Source organism: Petaurus breviceps, unplaced genomic scaffold (assembly GCF_028583685.1).
Source record: "Petaurus breviceps papuanus isolate PSGF00001 unplaced genomic scaffold, PetGlider_PUasm1.0 90825, whole genome shotgun sequence".
Taxonomy (NCBI): domain Eukaryota; kingdom Metazoa; phylum Chordata; class Mammalia; order Diprotodontia; family Petauridae; genus Petaurus; species Petaurus breviceps.
The window spans coordinates 21,021,448-21,039,767 of NW_027187353.1; the positions used below are offsets into that span (position 1 = coordinate 21,021,448).

The window sequence follows — 18,320 nt, forward strand, 5'->3', positions numbered from 1 at the left end:
CTGGCTTCCCTGGCTCTCCTGCTTTGCCCTGTGATCCAAGAGAGAGAGAGACAGAAAGAACATTAGAGAGACTGGGTTGTGGGTGCCCATGCCTCCTTTCACTTCTCTCTGAACCCAACAGTCCAGAGATCATTTTCAAGGCATCCCTTGAACTTGGAAGGCAGGGACCAGCTGGGTGGATCCTGGTCTGCTTTCTTGGGTCCCAGCCCAAATGTCACCTCCTCTCTTGGACAACCCATGATCAAACCCATGAGCTGGTGGAATGATGCCAGCATTTCTTTAGGGTGACAGTTTGAAAGGTGAAAGTCTACCCCCAGCTCCCTGGTCCTCATCTAGGCTTCTTCCTGCCATTCTGACAGTCAGACAGGAGGAGTGGGGACTAGTTAGCTATTCTCCATCTCAGTGGATGCATGAGAAGTTATAGGAAGGGATGGTGAGAGGAGAACGGTGAGAAGATGGTCATACTTACAGGTGGCCCCATGGGCCCTGGCTCTCCTGGGTTACCCAGAGGTCCAATAGGTCCAGCAGGTCCAGGGGGACCAGGTGGCCCAGGGGGGCCTTGGATGCCCGCTTGTCCCTGTTCACCCTGAGGTTCATGGAAACAAGGAGTTAGAAGATGAAAGCTGCCCTGAGCAGCAACGGTGGCTCCCCACTGTGCTGTGCACCCCAGGGAAGTCTCAGCCCTCCAATGGTGATGATGAAGGTGATGGTGATGATTGTGAGGAAGGAGGTGAGGATGGTGCCATTGGTGATCACATGCAGGAAGGAGTGTGGCAGTCAGAGGAGGAGAGCCAGGAGGAGCTCCAGGCCCCCAAACGGGACGTGGGCAGGGGGCACTCCCAGACTGGCCTTTTCCCAACTGGTTCCAGTGAGTGAGTTTGACTGCCCCCAGGTACAGATATGCTTGCTAATGTCACATCAAGCATTGTCATTCTCTGAGCTAAATTTGTGGGGAAGCACTGTGGCTTCACTTTCTTAATCTTAAGAAAATAGTCTTTTTCTGAAGTGAACAATCAGTTTTGATGGCCAAAATTGGCCTTTCATTTTCTCTTGGAAGGCACCACTCTAGGACCAATGGTTGGAAGTTACACAGAGTGATTCTGGATTAATATGAGGAAAAATTTCCTAAACAAATTCTAACTGGCCCCAAATGGAACAGATGGCATTGGAACGCTTAAGTTCCCCATCACTAGAAGTCCTCGAGCAAAAACTTGGTGTTATCGAGGGGATTCGATGCTTTGGTCAAGGGTTGCACTGGACGACATCTAGGTCCATCCGAGGTCCCTCCTAAATGAAATCTAGATGGCGGAGGTGCCTTCCAACTTGTAGATTCTTTGATTATAGATTTGCCTTCAAAGGATCCTGGGGAGACTAGCCCCTCTCCTCTAGAATCTCTTCTACTGACCAGCTGGTCACTCCTCCTCCTCCAAGGATTTGATACACTAAAATGTAGATTGAGAGGTAGCCTATTATTGATCTCCCCAAGGGTGCTGGGCCTGGAATTGGGAGACCCGAGGCCAAATTCACCTCTATCTATCCCATTAGCTGTGTGACCCTGGGTAATTCATTCATTTAATCTCTCTGGGTCTTAACTTCCTCTTCTGCAACAGAAGAGGGTTAGAATCTCACATGAAATCTCAGATTGAGAAGGGACTTCAGAGGGCAGTTAGTCTAGTTGATCACACCTTAGGAATTCCCTCTACAACAATTCTCAGCATGTGGTTATCCAGCATCCACTAAAAAACCCTTGTGCTGGGTGACACATTTGGATAGTGCCTTTAGGTTTGCAAAACATCTTCCATGAGGAAGATGGAGGACTTTGCAAAGGTCAAAACACTATCTAAGGGTCTATGGGGTTATAATTCTCCCAATTTTTACTGAGGAGGAAACTAAGGTGCAGAGAAATTGAGGTGCTTACTTTCCAATGGCTCCCCATCTCTTGATAAAAGCGAATACTCTCTAAGGTTCACAAAGTATGTTACAAATCTCACCTCATTTGACCCTCACGACAACCCTGGGAGGTAGGAACTGTTACCTCACTTCACATAGAAGAAAACTGAAGCACACAGAGGCTGAAGGACTGGCTCAGAGTCCCACAGCTGGGAAGGGTCTGTCTGAAGCTGGATTTGAACTCGGTTCTTCCTGACTCTGGACCCAGGGCTTTCTTCATTGACCACTTGGCCCCCTAGGCTATCCAGTAAGGTGCCTGACTTGGGTCTCCTGGCTCTGAATTTCAAGCTCTTGCCCTGATCCCCTGCAGCCTTCCTGAGGCAGCCCAGTAAACTTTAGGACAGGTCTGCTGGTCAGGAGGTTTTCCCTCATGTCAAGAGGCCATTGTCTCTTTGTGGTCCCATCATTGCTTCCATGTTCTGTTGTCTGGGGCCAAGCAGAACAAAACCTCATCCCACCTGAATAGGTCCCACCATACACTCCCAGGTCTGCTCTCTCCAGGCTAAATATCCCAGCTGATCTGAGATGATCTGGAGAGCCCTGCCCAGCTGGAGATTTTGTGATGCTATGATTAGCTGGCCGGACCATCCTATGCGTTCCCCTGGGGAAGCCAAGTACGGTGTGTGTGTGTGTGTGTGTGTGTGTGTGTGTGAGTGTGTGTGTATGTGAGGGTGTGAGTGTGTGAGTGTATGTATGTGTGTGTATGTGAGGGTGTGAGAGTGTGAGTGTGTGAGGGTGTATGTGGGTGTGTGTGTGAGAGTGTGTGAGTGTGTGTTACTGGGGAGCCTGGGCAGGGGGAATTCGAGACCTTCTCTTTTGCACATGCATGGGGCTTTGAGCATACCCATATATAGAGCATTGAAAGCCACTCTCCGGCAGACATTCAGCTAGCTCACATATTTTCTCCATGACCTCCAAAGAAATGGTCTGAGCTCAACTCTTGGGAGGAGCCAAATAGAAAAAAACCAGCTCTGTCTGGTTGAGAGCCAAGAGCAGGGGGCTGGCGCTCAGGGACCCCAGGCCCTGGAACTAGCCCTGGCACTAAGAACTTGTCTTGGGGTAGATTTGGAGTCTGACGTTCTAGGGTCCAGCAACTCACTGGGTGACCTTGGGTCTTGTTTTGTTCATCTGTGAAATGGGGACAAATATGCCTGCACGCCCTCCCTCTATGAACCTTAAATTGCTGTCAGGATCAAATGGGATAACGAATGTAAAGGGCTTTGTAAACCTTAGAGTAATATAGAAATATCAGAGGCTACCATCATTTTTACCATAGGACTGTTGAAGGAAAAAGCTTTGCCAGCACCGTACAAAAGCAAGTCTCTATTAGTATTTGGACTAGTTATTCCATTAGTGCAGGGAGCTGTGCCCACTGTTGAGGAGCCTTCTTTTACCAATGGGCATCAGCAGCCATTTTACACCTGTGATCAGAGCTGGTCACTGGCCCAAGGTCACACCCACCCAATGTGTCTCGGCTGGGACTGGAACCCAGGCCGTCCTGACTCTCTAGTCTTTGTTGCCTCTTATGTATTCCATTAATGAGGAATGATATGGTACAACAATATGTGCTTACAAATATTCCATGCCTGTAGCATCATGAACTTAATTAAACATGACATGTCAGAAGGAGGTTTCCCTGATCTTGTAGCCGGCTCTCTATCCGTCATGCTAAGCTGCCTTATTAATAATTAATTATTATAACAGTAATTTATTATATTAATCTATCATTATAGTGTTATATTAACTTATATTGTAAAATAACTACTTAATTAATAATTATAATAATAATAGCTATCTTCCCTAAAGATCCAGAAGATAAGGCTTCAAGTGACTTTCTTGCCACAGTCACAGAGCTGGTATGAGAGAGGGGTCAGGAATAAGAATGGAAGTTCCCACCACCCTAACACTTTATAGTTTAGCAAGGACTTTGATGAACCTGGGAAAAGAGAAGGTATAATGGCTCTGCAGTCAGAGAACCTATGTTCAAATCTCACCAACTTCCTGTGTGACCCTGGACAAGTCACTGCTTCCCTCTGGGTCTCAATAGAAGGAGTGAGGTGGGCCAGATGGCCTTGGAGGGCCCTTCAAGATGGACAGCAGTGATTGAACTCAGGTAGGTGGGGCAGGATTCTTATTCTCTTTGTCTTATAGGCCAGGAAACTGAGGCTCTACCCAAGGTCCCATGGAAGGAGGGAGTGGGGGATCAGGCCTCAAGCCTCCTGGCTCTCACGGCCTGCCCTCCCTCGCCTTGTTCTGGAATGGTTTGGCTTTGGAAGGCCATGAGATAAGACCCAGCTGCAGCCCCTCTGAAAGAAAACAGCCAGGAGATTTCCTGATACAGCAGGGCCCCCTGGGGCCAGGGCCGAAGGGCCTGGCCAAGGGTGGAGCCGCTCTGAAGCTGGTCTGGAAGCCCAGATCCCTGCTCACCACCAAATGATGCCTGGATTAAGGGCCCTGAGCGCCCAAAGGCTGTCTAGGATTTGGCTGGCCCATACCAGGGTCAGGTAACACATGCATCAGATGTCCCTCAGTATTTTTAGTCATTGATCAGAGCTCTGGCTTCGGTTTTGCCGGACACTGCCGAGATGCATGTTTATTCAGGTTACTGGGCTCTCAGCCCTCTAGACAGGGGGCTGCTGGCTCTCCTGACTGCAGGTGCTCCCACTGCCCCTGCTCCAAGCCCCCTTCATGTTGGGACAATGGCTTTCCAGCTCTGAGGGTCACAGGCTTAGAGCAGGCAGGGGCCCTAGAGGTCATCTGGTCTACCCCTCCTCATTTTAAAGAGGCCCAGAGGGGAGGAAGGTCTTGCCTGGGGTGCCAAATAGGGAACATTAGAGCCAGGATCCAACATGGGCACTCTCTCTGGCCCCAAATCCAGAAGTGCTCTTCCTATGGCCTTACATGGTGGCCTGTGACTTTGAGCCCCAAACTACATCCACCAGTCATGAAGGGGGTGTCATGGAAAGAAGACAAACAATTATGAGAGACTTGAGAACTGGGCTCAAGACAATGGAACCCAGTACAGTCCCAGAGGATTCCTGATGAAACATGGCATCTGCCTCCAGAAAGAGCGCTTGAGTACACTGAGGCAGAGGTGTTTGGGGTTTGGGTTGGGTTTTATTTATTTATTTTTTTGGACATGACTAATGTGGGAATTTGTTTTGTTCAACTATACATATTTTTAGCAGACTTTGTATTTCTTGCTTTCTCAATGTGTGGGAAACTAAATATAAAATTAAATTGAATTAAAGATGAAAAATGAAAGTCATTTCAAATTAAAAAGGAGAAAAAACTTGTAATCAGGATACCTGGTTATACTCCTTACTAACTCTGACTATAGCCAAGCCCTTCGTGTTTCTGAACCTCAGTTTCCTCATCTGTAAAAGGGGGAATAATACCCACCTCAAATAATTATTGTAAGGAAAGTGCTTTGTAAACCTTAAAGTGCCATAGAATTTCAAATATTCCATGCCCTAAATGGGGGTGGAGGCTTCTGGCAGCCTGGGCAATCTATTCTCTTGGTTAAATTTTTGGAATTTTTTTTTAAACATTGAAAGTACCCAGATACTTTGCCTTTCTTCAGCTTTGATCCCAGAGTCACACGGAAAGGATATCATGACCAAGCCTCATTAGATCCCAGGGTTCAGAACTGAATGAGCCCACCCAGCTCAGGTCCTTAACCAGATTCCCATTGACCCCCAGGTGGTCCGTGAAGAGATTTCACAGGATCTGTGAACTTGTATGGAAAAAAAGACATCTTGATTTTCATTAACCTCTAACTGAAATTTAACATTTATTTCAATTATTTAAAAAGATTATACTGAGAAGGGCCAACCTTCCATAGGGGTCCATGGCACAAAAAGGTATCCCTGTCTGATGGAGAGATTGACCCAATTCAAGCTTGGGGCTCTTGTCCTATACCACACTGCCCTGCTGGGCCCTGAGGCTTGACTGGTTTCCCCCTCCTGGAAGCCTTCCCTTCGGAAGTCACTGAGTGGGTCAAGAGAAGGTGGCTACCTGAAAGGTGCGTCTCTTTATGACTGGGGGTGGCGCTAGCCGCACCGAATTGAGAAGAGGCAGCAGCTGAGGAGGTCAGAGGACAGAGGCCAAAGTCACAAGGAGCCAGGAAGATGCCGAGAATCCCAGAAGAGCAGGTCAGGAAAGAAGAAGGGAGAGAGAAGAGAAGAAAGAAAGATTAATGAGGATGAACCGTAGGAAGTCACAGGAGAAGAGGCAATGGGCAGAGGGGAGTTTTTGCCAGCTGAGACTAAAGGGCAAACCTCAGAGCTCTGAGAGTCATCTGCCTGGACCCCCCAACAAGAGGAGGAAGGGAAAGGAGAAGCCAGGGGAAGACCCTTGAGCCCCATGACCCTTTCTTGGAAGGGCTGTTTTTCCATACCTTTGGGGCCATTAATTGAATGGTTAGTGCTTGCCCTCATGGGGCTTGTGGTCTAGCAGAGCTAAGTTAAGACTTCTTCTCCTGTCTTCGGAGGCCTCTCTGCTCAGGCAGCAGCAGCAAGCTGGCATCTATAAGTGCCCTCCCTGTAGTATTCATCTGATGGCAAACAGCACTAGCATATAAACCCATCCCCCTGGCAATCCATGTTTGAGTCCAATTCTGGCCAGATCAGGGGAATCTCAGTGAGAATGCAGAGGCCAGGTCAAATTTGGGTCATCATTTGCCCCCTTTGAGTCTCTCAGGGTTTGCCCCATTCATCTCTGGGAGGACTGGTGCATACCAGGGGAAAGAGGGGCTCTGTTTCCAGTCCCCTTTTTACCCCAAGATGTTGCTCACGCCTACTGAGGGGCCGACCTGCCAGCTGGCATCTCTGGACTTGCCTCAGAGTGAGAGGTTTGCCCCAGATCTCCCCACCTCTGCCCTCACTCGTCCCTGCCCATGTGACGTGGCTCTGTTGGAGCCAAGGAGCCTGCCTTGCCGAGGGGCAAACACAGTGTCCCAATATCGTGCTGCCAGTGCCCTGCCCTTACTTCAGGCTTTACATAGACCACACCAGGCTGAGGTTAACCAGCCTGTGGAGGCTCTGACTCATGGGCCACAAAGCAAATCTTGGGGGAAGGAAATTGATGCTTTAAGTTACTATGGTGTTGAATGACCTTTAGGGTCTTCTTTGAGTGAAATGGAAGAATGTGACGGACCTCAGCCAATCTGAGGTTAGGGGTGGGTGGTCAGGCCTGGGCCTGGCCATGACGTGTGGAAGGTGTGGGCACTGTGGTCATGGGGGCTGCTCACCCTAGAGCAGGGGGCAGGGTAGTGTTTCCGAAATAGAGCTCAAAGACTTCTGTGGGGCCTCAGTTGTTTGAATGTACTGACTGGATTAAGCAACAAGAGATGTGATAATAATGTAACATATTCTGTAAAATGATAATGAAGATGACATAGGATAGGGACCTTGACCTGAGATTTCATGGGTAGAGGGAGCTCTATCAATGTAGGTCAACATCTTCCCTGCAGATTCAAGACTTGCCTAGAACATTGCTTATCACAATGCCTGGCACATAGTAGGTACTAACTAAATACTTATTAACCAATGACTAGAGCCCTAAGAGGTTAAGTGACTTGTTCAGAGTCACACAACCAGTACGTGTCAAAGACAGAATTAGAACTCATAGCCTCCTGGCTCCAAGGTCAGCTCTCTATCTACAATGGATGAGAATAAAGTATTCTTACCAAATATAGACGAGAAGAATGAAACCAATATCAACAATAATGATGATGGCAGTAGTAAAAATGCACCAGGGGTATGTATGGATTTACTGGGAACTGAGAATGAAGAGAGGGGAAAAGTGGGGTTTGCTCATCACTGGGGAGCTGATTTGAATTGCACTGGGTGGGGGAGAGGCTCAGTGCTGCACTGGGAAGAATCCCCTTCCACCCCCATGTCCCCAGACAGTCCCTTCCCTTTGCCATGGTATGTACGATATTGGGGGCTTTGCCTGTGACTGTTCCTCGGCAGGGTAGGCTCCACAGAGCCCATCCTCAGAGCCCACAAACCTTCAGGGTAATTATCTGGTTGGAACGCAGGGCTGCCAGGGTGGTGCTTAGGTATTCCTGGGGGCCGGGAGGGAGAGTGGAGTCAGAGCATACAGTGAGTTGTCCAAATCCACCAGACCCAGCGCTGGACCCCCCTGTACCAGACCCGGGGGGGGGTCACATTCCATCTCTTTCTCATCCTTCCTTTCTCTAATGGTCCCACCCAGTTACTGAATGAACCCTCAGGGTGGGTTCATAACCTTTGTCCCCTTTAACCCTTTTCTGCCATGTAGGGTCACATTGGGGAATGAGGAGGTCACCCATTGAATAGCCAGGAAACCAAGCTCTTCAGGGAAGAGACAAGGGCTACCCTGAAATCTCTTCTCTCTCTGATTCTCCCTGTCCTCCTAGTTCCTCTGCCATATCCTTCTGTAGCCCCATGGGAGTGTGTGTGTGTGTGTGTGTTGGGGAGAGAGAGATAACTGGGTTAGACTGGGTGCTGTAGCCATGGTGAAGATACAGAACAATTTTCTAGAAGGTGGAGGCCCCCCCCCCCCTGCCCACAGTGTCTCCTCCTCAATGTCCCTGCCAGCTATAGGGGAAGGAGGTAGATCTCTTCTTCCTTGTGATCTCCCAACTGGACTATACAATGAATCAGATCTCTGCTACTGGTCTATTCTGTGAGACTGGAATATGAGTGTGTTTCTTTTCTTCTTTCTCTCCCTCTTTTCCTCCCTTCATTTGTTTCTTTATTTCTCTTTCCTTCTTTCTTTTTTTCTCCCTTTCCTCTTCCTTCCTTCCTTCCTTCCTTTCTCTCTTCCTCTCTCTCTTCCTTTCTCTCTCTTTCTTTCTTTCTTCCTTCCTTCCTTTCTTCTTTCTTTCTTTCTTCTTTCCTCTCTCTCTTTGTGTCAGTCTTCTCCCTCCACCCTCCCTCCTCCATTCCCTCATAATAATCCTATGAGTCCATTGTTCCAAATGTCCTTCTATTATTGTATCAGGGCTGGAATACATGAGTCCCCTCTGTTCCCCCTGCTCCTCCCATCTCCCTTGCCCAATCCATATATCCCTGGCAGGTTGTCTTCATACTAGAGCTCCAGCTAGCCCTGGGGTCCAAGCTAATTGTCTTGGCAAAAGCCAAGCTGCCTGTGAAAGCCCCTGCGGTGTTGGCTAGGGTGACTTCTGTTTTGTGGGTGCTCATCCTGGTATCTCCCCAATGGATGGTCTCAGCAAGGGAGGCCTGGGTTTTGAATGAATTACACCCCCCTTGAGGTCCATGGTTAACACACTCTGATGTGTGCTTAAAAGGGTGGACACGTAGGACTATTAGCCTTGGGAGTATGCCTGGTGACCCATTAGTATGTGTAAATATATCCCAGTGTCCACAGTGCGAATTCCTGAGTGAACTATTTCTTTCTCTTCCTCCTTTTCCTTTTCCCTTTATTCTCATAGAGAATAGCCAGATGAGAGGTGAGGTGACCTCCCCCTTCCCCTCAAATGAAAAGCAATTGTTTTTCTGGATAGAGATGTCACGTGACTTCTGATTGCTGCATCCCAAGCAAAGCATCCTTGCCCTTTGACCCTCCAAAGTACAGCCTGCTCCCCAGCCATAAATACATGACCTTAAAGGGTCTTTCTGTGAATGTAGAGGCCTCCTGGACAGGGTCACTGAGGGAAGGGGCTACAAGGCTGGGAAAAGTAGACTGCCCCTGCCTCAAGCCTGCCATCTCTTGCTCTGCCTGGGAGTTGGGTTTCAGTCAAAGTGCTGGGGTGAAGTGAGGACCTCACCCCTAGTCTTTTGGATAGTCAGCCTTCAATTATCTGCAGCAATAGCAGCAAGAGGGGGTGTGTGGCTTACCCCAAAGAGCTGCTTATATTTGGCTTTGGAATCCACTTAGGCACATGCCACCGAGCATGTGGTCAGCCCTGGAGCCAGGCACAAGCCCGGGGCACGTAGGCACAGACAAGCACCCAGCCGCACCATCGTTCACACACAGTTATGTACACCCTCCAGTATTTCCTTCCCCAGAGCATGGCCCCAGCCCACGCCTGGCTGGGGGTGGGGCGCAAGGAGGAGGAGGGGAGTCTCAGAGTCTGAGTCTCTACTGGGGCAAGAGAGACAAGGTGATCCCCGAGACCCCATAAAACAGAGAATTGAGAGTTTCCTTTGATCTACTCTCGGGTTCCCCCTAAAACAGCTTAAGAAGCATGTCATGGACTTGGGGGGGGGGAGGAAGAGCATCAATCTTTCTGTTAGCCCCAGGTCAAGACATGCTGACTGGAGGAGCCTACTGGGAGAAGTAGGCAGTTCAGAGGAGAAGAGTGATTTGCTTACCCGGTGTGGGTAGTCACCACACTGACCCTAGGAAAAGAAAGAGAAACAGATGATTGTTGTTGTCGTTAAAAGTTAATTAATTTATTTTTAGTTTTCAGCATTCACTTCCACAAGATTTTGAGTTCCAAATTTTCTCCCCATCTCTCCCCTCCCCCGTCCCAAGATGGCATGCATTATGATTACCCCTTCCCCCATCTGCCCTCCCTTCTATCACCCTCCCTCCCTTATCCCTTCCCCCTTATTTTCTTGTAGGGCAAGATTTCTATACCCCTGTGCCTGTATATCTTATTTCCCAGTTGCATGTAAAAACAACTTTTAACATTTGTTTTTAAAACTCTGAGTTACAAATTCTCTCCCTTCTTCCCTCCCCACCCGCCCTCATTTAAAAGGCAAGCAATTCAATATAGCATGTATATGTGTAGTCATGCAAAACACTTCCATAATAGTCATGTTGTGAAAGACTAACTGTATTTCCCTCCATCCTATCCTGCCCCCCATTTATTCTACTTTCTCCTTTAACCCTGTCCCTTTTCAAAAGGGTTTGCTTCTGATTACCCCCTCCCCCCATCTTCCCTCCCTTCTAACATCCCCCCCCCTTATCTTCTTCCCCCTGCTTTCCTGTAGGGTAAAATACCCAATAGAGTGTGTATATTATTCTCTCCTTAAGCCAAATCCGACGAGAGTAAGGTTCACTCATTCCCTCTCACTTACCTACTCTTCCCCTCCATTGTGGAACTTTTTTTCTTGCCTCTTTTATGGGAGATAATTTACCCCACTCTACCTCTCCTTTTCTCCTTCTCTCAACATATTCCTCTGTTGCCCCTTAGTTCTATTTATTTATTTATTTATTATTATTTTTTAAAGCAGTTGGGGTTAAGTAACTTGCTCAAGGTTACATGGCCAGTCATTTCTAGGTGTGGTGCTAAGTATCTGAGCCCGGATTCGATCCCCCAGGTCATCCCGACTCTGGGGCCGGTGCTCTTACTCACTGTGCTACCTGGCCACCCCTTAGTTTTATATTTTAGACATTGTCTTCCTTTTGGAGATGATTGTTAAGAAGCCCCATCACATGCAGAGCCTGGGGGTTTTCATTGAGGGCCCCCCAGTCTGCCAGTCACCACACTCAGGAGAAACCTGGACCTCTTTCTTTTTAATCCCCAGTGCTTTCTATACAGCAAGTACCTAATAAATGCACATTGATTTAGATGCTGAAGAAGGGGTTTCTGGACAGCCAAAGGGTGGACTGACTGACTGCTGAGGCCTCTTACAACTCTGGTTCTGTGACTCCAGAACTAGGCCTTTCTCCACCATGCTCATATCAGCCTTCTGTTGTTTAGTCATGTCTGACTCTGTGACCCCATTTGGGGTCTTCTTGGAGTGGTTTGCCATTTCCTTCTTCAGCTAATTTTACAGATGAGGAAACTGAGGCAAACAGGGTCAAGTGACTTGCCTAGTCAGTAAGTACCTGAAACCAGATTTGATCTCAGGAAGATGAGTCTTCCTGACTCCAGGTCAGGGGCTCTGTCCACTGTGCCATCTAGCCACCCTTTCCTACCATGCTCTATCATGTCTTCCCCTCCCAGTTTGATTGTTTTTATTAAAGGGGACACCCCCTGAGTAACTACTTAAAGAGGCCTATTCACTGAATGGGCATTATCTCACTCAAAGTGAGAACCTGAAAAGGCCTTGGCCTAAAGGGGCCAGGGTCTCCTAATGCATCGTGGGCCATCCCCAGTCATCCTGATGAATATCAGGTCACTGGACCCAGATGTCTCTGGAGGAGAAAGTGAGGCTGGTGACCTTGCATAGCCCCCCCATCACTCAAATCCAAGTCCACTGCAAGTCAGGTCATCATTCCCTGATATCATGGTGCTCTTTGAGAATGAAGGACAGACAAAACAACATGCCAAATCATTGTCAAAACACTGTTAAGAAGCCATGATTTCTCTTGATCTCTTGAGAGGCTTCATATTTCATTAAAAGTAAATCCTGTAAATCCACAATGAAACTCACCTTTTCTCCTTTTTGTCCTGGGGGTCCCTACAAAGAGAAATGAACAAACAAAAAAAGGTGAGGAACCGAGACCTGGCATAAAGAATGTTCCCTCCTCTGCTCCACCTTCTACTTTCCCTGGCTTCCTTTAAGACTTGGTCCCAACCCTACCTTCTTCAGGCCTTTCTCACCCTTCCTACTTCCCCCAGCTGGTGCCTTCCTTCTGAGATTACCCTTTTTCCGCTCTGTGTAGATCTTCTGCATACTTACTAATTAATATGCTGCCTCCCCTTAGACTGGGAGCTCCTTGAAGGCAGGGACTAGATTTTTGCCTTTCTTTTTAGTCCCAGAATTTAGCACAATGCCCGGCATATAGGTGTTTAATATATACTGGTTGACTCTAAGCTAAGGAATGCCACACCCCATCTGGGGACTTACCGGTTGTCCCTTGGGACCTGATAGACCCTGTGAGGAGAAGGAAACACACTCCATCAGCTGAGACAAAACCGAGGATTAAAAAGAAAATCAAAAGAACCCCAAAGTTTTCATTGGCACAGACACTGCTGACCCTAGGTAGCCAGTAATATTATAGATAGAGCACTGGGCCTGAATTCTAATCTTGCTCAGACATTTCACTCAAGTGATCCTGGGCTACATCTTTCAGTCTCAGTTTCCTCACTTGTAAAATGAGGTTAATAATAGCACCTACCTCATAGGGTTGTTGTGAGGATCACAAGAGATGATTTATGAGTGCTTTGCAAACTTTAAAGCACAAGATAAATGCTAATGTTGTTATAATTATATTGTATTGCAGTTATATTAGTGTAATAATTATAATGTTAATAATAATTATTGTCTCCTTCAGGAGTGGGGCCAGGAAAAGAAGGTGGAAATGGGTGGAGAAAGGCTCGATCTGTTTCTCAGATGGGGTTCCCCCTCTGGGGTGGAGGAGGTCTTTGCCCCACTTATCCTCTAACCCCAACCTTTACAGGGAGGAATCAAAAGGCAGATGGCACCACCTTGGCATAGTAACCAGGATGAACAATGTCCTTCAGTTTGACAAGCATTTGTCAGATGCCTACTGTGTGCTAGGCCATATGCCAGGATAAGACAATGAAATAATTGATGCCTTCAAGGAGAAATGGGTTAGGATCCAGCCTCAGACACTCATTAGCTGCACAATTCTGGGCAAATCCCTTTACTTCTCTGTGCCTCAGTGTCTTCCTACGTAAAATGAAGGTGTTGGACATGATGGCCTCCAAGGTCCCTTCCAGCTCTGTGAGACTACATTCTACTGACAGAAGGAGGTATTTGAAACAGGAAAAGGCCAAGAAGACTTAGAACAACCCCCCCCCCCCCCCAAGGAGGAGTTTCTTTCTCTCTCTGTAACAATGGTGTTAGGAAGTGACAGAGAGAGAAAGAAAAAGAATGTGGAAAGAGACAAAAAAGAGAAAAGTGAGCCAGAGGGTCTCTGAAAGACACTGAGGGTGGAGGGTGGCAGAAGGATGATAAACAGGGCAAGATAATCCTGTTAAACAGCAGTGTTGAATGAATGGTTCCTAGTCAAGTCAAACAGAGGCCAATGGTGCTGAGTCTGTCTCATTTTGATAGATGGTGATGAGGAAGGAGGGGATATAGAGAACACACTTTGGCAGGTCAGGGAGGGAGAGGGACTCCTGCATCCCGTGTTTCCTTTTTGTTGGCTCTCTTTGGACTTCACAGGGGAATGGGAATAGCCCCTGCAGTGGAAGGTATATAGACATGCTGGGAAGATGGGCGGTTCATTAAAGAAAGACTTGGTCCTAGGGAGGAAACTTTCCTTCCTCATAAGGACAAAGGCTGTGCTCACGACAACCCAGTAGGGTAAATAATCCAAGCATCACTGCCATTTTACAGAAGGGAAAACTGAGGCCTAGAGAGAGGTGGAGAGTTACCCAGACTCATATAGCTTGTACCTGTGAAGACCTGCGGGTAGCATTACAGAGAAATGGCGGGCCAAGACCATTGGGACAGGGGAAGGGGAAGGAGAAGAGCAGGTGAAGAGATGCTTCAACAAGAAAGTGTGAGAAAACCACCTCAAATGTGAAAGTTAGCTTGTGATCTTGGCCAAGTTTCTCCCTCTCTCCAGGTCTCACTGACCTCACTGTAAAGTTGGGCAGTTGGACCAAAATTCCTTCTAGTTCTTAAATTCTCCAAGACTCTACAAATAGAGCGTAAATCCCTACTTCCCATGTCAGAGGTTAAAAGACTAGGGTTTGAATCCTAGCTTGCCCATGTGCCATCTGGGTAACTTCCTTTCTGGGCCTCAGTTTCCCCATCTGTAAAGTGAGGGGTTTGGGTCAGAAGACCTCCCACTAGAGCTATAACATACCTGTAGAACCTCACCTTGATTTCTGCTTTGCTAATGCACTCATCTGGGAATATTGTGTATTAAAACCTATAGTTTTAACATGTATGACTTTTCCTCCTCCTGGGCTGTGAACTGCATGAAGGCAGGGTTCTCTCATCTGAGGTCCAGATAAACCCTCTGTAGGCCTTTAATCATGGGAACGGAACAGTGGCTGAGTTTTATCTAAACTCTTTTCTTTCCCAGGGCCTATCTAGCACTGTGTTCTACAAACTCTAGGCGCTTTTAAGAAATGTTTGGCAAATGGATAAATGAGTGAATGTTTACATTAACATTACAGCTGGGCAAGCTGGAGCCCAGGAGAATGCAGGGACCTGCTCGAGGCCATAGCCTGACTTAGAAGCAGAGCCCTGACTAGAACCTAAGTCCTGCTTGCCTGTCCGGTTTTCTGTCCAGGGGCGGAAGGCCTGCTGCCTTGCCCGGGGAAGGGCTGGCTGTCCATCCTCCAGCAGGCCCTCAGCTTTGGGAGACGGCTGCAGGAGGGCCAGACGGAAGGCTTGCTCCTCCTCTGGGCAGCTGAAGTGACAGCCGGCCCTTGCACTGGGGAGGATGCCCAGGCCCGTAGGTGTAAGTTGGAGCGGCGCCCCCTCATGCACACATGCTCTGTCCATCTGTTGTTAATTGTCCGCTCAGCCTCCCCTCCGATACATTTCACAAGAAAATGTCATCAGGCCCATCCCAGACAAGTTGCCGGGTTTTGGCCTAGGAGAGCATTTCCCAACCCAGCAGGGCTGGGGAACTAAGCCTGCACCAGATTCCTGAAGAAGAAAACACATGCATAAACATACACACTCACACACAAACACACACATGTACAAACACATACACACATACAAACACATAGACACCCACACACAAACATAGAGGACACCTCCACACAGACACATGCACATGGAAATACACCCACATATAGAAACAGATGTATAAATGCCTCCCCATACAAGCACACACACAACATACACAAACACACAGATGTACAAATGCACAAAGACAGCTCTCCCCACAGACAAAAACACACACACACAAGCACCCACACACACAGATGCACACACACACACAAAAGCACCCATACACACAGATGCACACACACACAAAAGCACTCTTACACACAGATGCACACACACACACAAGCACCCATACACACAGATGCACACACACACACACACAAGCACCCTTACACACAGATGGATACACACACCAGGGGGCGAGGTAGGGCTACGAGGTCCCTTCTCCATCTCAGCCACTGTGGATCATCAGAGCCAACATGGACCAGGGCTTTAACAGTTGTTATTCTATTTCTTAGAATAGCCCTGTGAGGCAGATAGTGCAAATACTCCCATTTTACAGATGAGGAAATGTAGACTCAAAGGGATCTGATGTACGAAAGGGAGTGTATGGGGGTGTAAAGATATGGGGGGTCTTGAATCAGAGGACCTGGGTTTGAATGTCACTTCTCATGCTTGCTACCTCAGTGACCTTGGGCAATTCACTTAACCTCTTCCAAGCCTCACCTGCCTGATCTGTAAAATAAGAGGGAGTGTCCAAGATCCTTTCCAGTACTAAGTCTTGTCACTTGCCCAGGAACTCACAGCTACTGGCTGTTAGAGCCAGGACTCAAACCCAGGTTCCCTGACCTGAGGCCTAATATGATTTTCTCTGCTCCATATGGAGAATCCCAAAGATGGAGGGCCAGCCAGCCTGCCCAGGGGGTCTCCTCCCCTTTGGGTCTTCCCATGGGCTCAAGCACAGACAATCTGAGCTACTGAGTCAGGTTTCTTCAAATGTGAGAGCTCATCGTTTTTATATTGTCTCAGCTATGACCCAATGATAAACACTTTACCCCTCCATTCCCTGCTATGAGATCTTACCATCTCCCCCTTCGGTCCAGGGTAACCCTGAAAGAGAAGACAGTGAGGGCGAGACAGGATAATTTCTAAACATGGAAGCCTACTCTACCTCTCTACTTCTTTCCCTTCCCTCCTCTCTTTTTCCCTCCCCCTTCCTTACTTCCTCCCTTCCTTCTTCCCTCCTTCCTTCACTCCCTCCTTCCCTCCCTCTTTCCTTCCTTCCCTCTTTCCTTTCTTCCTTCCTTCCTCCCTCCCTTCCCTCCTTCCCTCCTTTCCTCCCTCCCTCCCTCCCACCCTTCCTTCCTTCCTTCCTTCCCTCCTTCCCTCCTTTCCTCCCTCCCTCCCTCCCACCCTTCCTTCCTTCCTTCCTTCCTTCCTTCCTTCCTTCCTTCCTTCCTTCCTTCCTTCCTTCCTTCCTTCCTTCCTTCCTTCCTTCCTTCTTCCTCCCTCCTTCCCTCCCTCCTTCCCTCCTTCCTTCCTTCCTTCCTCCCTGTGCCCAAGGTCCTATACAGGATCAGTTGCCTGCCCTGGGGTGGGGAGGTGGGGACAGGGGATTGAGGGCAGTGCAGGGTGTGTGTCTACTGGGGAGAAGGTTGACTCCTTCCCCCAAACCCAGCCTACTGCTAAGGAATACTGGTTACTTGAGTGGAAAAGATCAGACACACAAGTCCTTGTGGCTGAATTGTGTAAACACAGGTTGGTCCATCCTAAGGAAGAATGAACCCAGATGCCAGTTCCGGATCTTCAGTGGTGTGTGGCAGTCAGTTGGCACAGAAATGGCTCTGGCCACGAGAAGTCTTGCTTCCCAGACAGCTGGCATTTTTCCTCACTGGGGCTCTGAAGGAACTGCCTTCTTGCCTTTTACATAGACCTGACACAGCAGCTACTCCTCTTGCTCACCATCCATTGGCAAAGTGGCAATGGGGGCATTCTCAATTCTTTGTGACCTCTTTCTCTAGGCAGGATTTGGATCTGGGTACCCTTCAGGGAAGAAAATCAGACTATGCCCTTACACACACACACACACACACACACCCTCCAAAATCATTCCTATTCAGATGATATCAGTGTAAATTACCCACTAAGCGCATTTTTTTTTCTTTTTGGAGGGGGAAAGGCAGAGTAATTGGGATTGAATGACTTGTCACAAGGTCACTTAACAAGTAAGTGTTAAGTGTCTGAGGCCAGATTTGAACTCAGGTCCTCCTGACTCCAGGGCAGGTGCTGTATTCACTGTGCCACCTAGCTGCCCCCACTAAGGGCATTCTCGACAGGGAACATGGCAGAATGGAAACTAGAATAATAACAACTAACACTTCCAGGGGAATCTCTGAGGTTTAGAAAATGATTTCCTTTCAACAGCCCTGTGAGGTAGGCACTAGAATATTATTATTCCCATTTTGCAGATGAGGAAGCTGAGACAGAGCAGTGAGGTCACTTGCCCAGAGGTCCAGCTAGTTTGATGATCACGTCAATGCACGTGACTCCCAGATCTCTCTAGTGAGCCCCAGTTCTTCAGCCCAGCATCACCAGTTCTCCATCGGACACACCACAGTGGATGCCCTGTCCTGGAGACATCTCCAACTCAACATGTCCCAAACAAAACTCCCTGTGTTCTCCTGGCACCTCCATCCCAGCCCTGGAGGTCACCACCTCCCACCAGTCCCCCAGGGAGGGCTCCTTACTCTCTTCCCTCCCTTCACCCCCATGTCCAATCTGTTCCAACGTCTCATCATTCTGTTCCTGCATTATCTCACATCCATTCTCTCCTCTCTGCTCACAGCCTCCACCCTAGCTCCC

At 48.2% G+C, this 18,320-nt stretch overlaps 1 protein-coding gene across 1 annotated transcript in view; it reads right to left on the bottom strand.

Annotated features, from left to right (window-relative positions):
- The window catches only part of COL13A1 (collagen type XIII alpha 1 chain), a 122,967-nt gene that overhangs the window by 74,776 nt on the left and 29,871 nt on the right, over positions 1–18,320 (bottom strand). Inside the window, exons 7-13 of the mRNA XM_069071460.1 lie at positions 16,542–16,568; positions 12,705–12,731; positions 12,288–12,314; positions 10,275–10,301; positions 5,968–6,033; positions 470–586; positions 1–28 (exon numbers count right to left, since the gene is read on the bottom strand). The exon at positions 1–28 is cut by the window's left edge and continues 14 nt beyond it. Coding sequence (XP_068927561.1) covers positions 1–28; positions 470–586; positions 5,968–6,033; positions 10,275–10,301; positions 12,288–12,314; positions 12,705–12,731; positions 16,542–16,568 — 319 coding nt within the window. The remainder of the gene's footprint in view (positions 29–469; positions 587–5,967; positions 6,034–10,274; positions 10,302–12,287; positions 12,315–12,704; positions 12,732–16,541; positions 16,569–18,320) is intronic.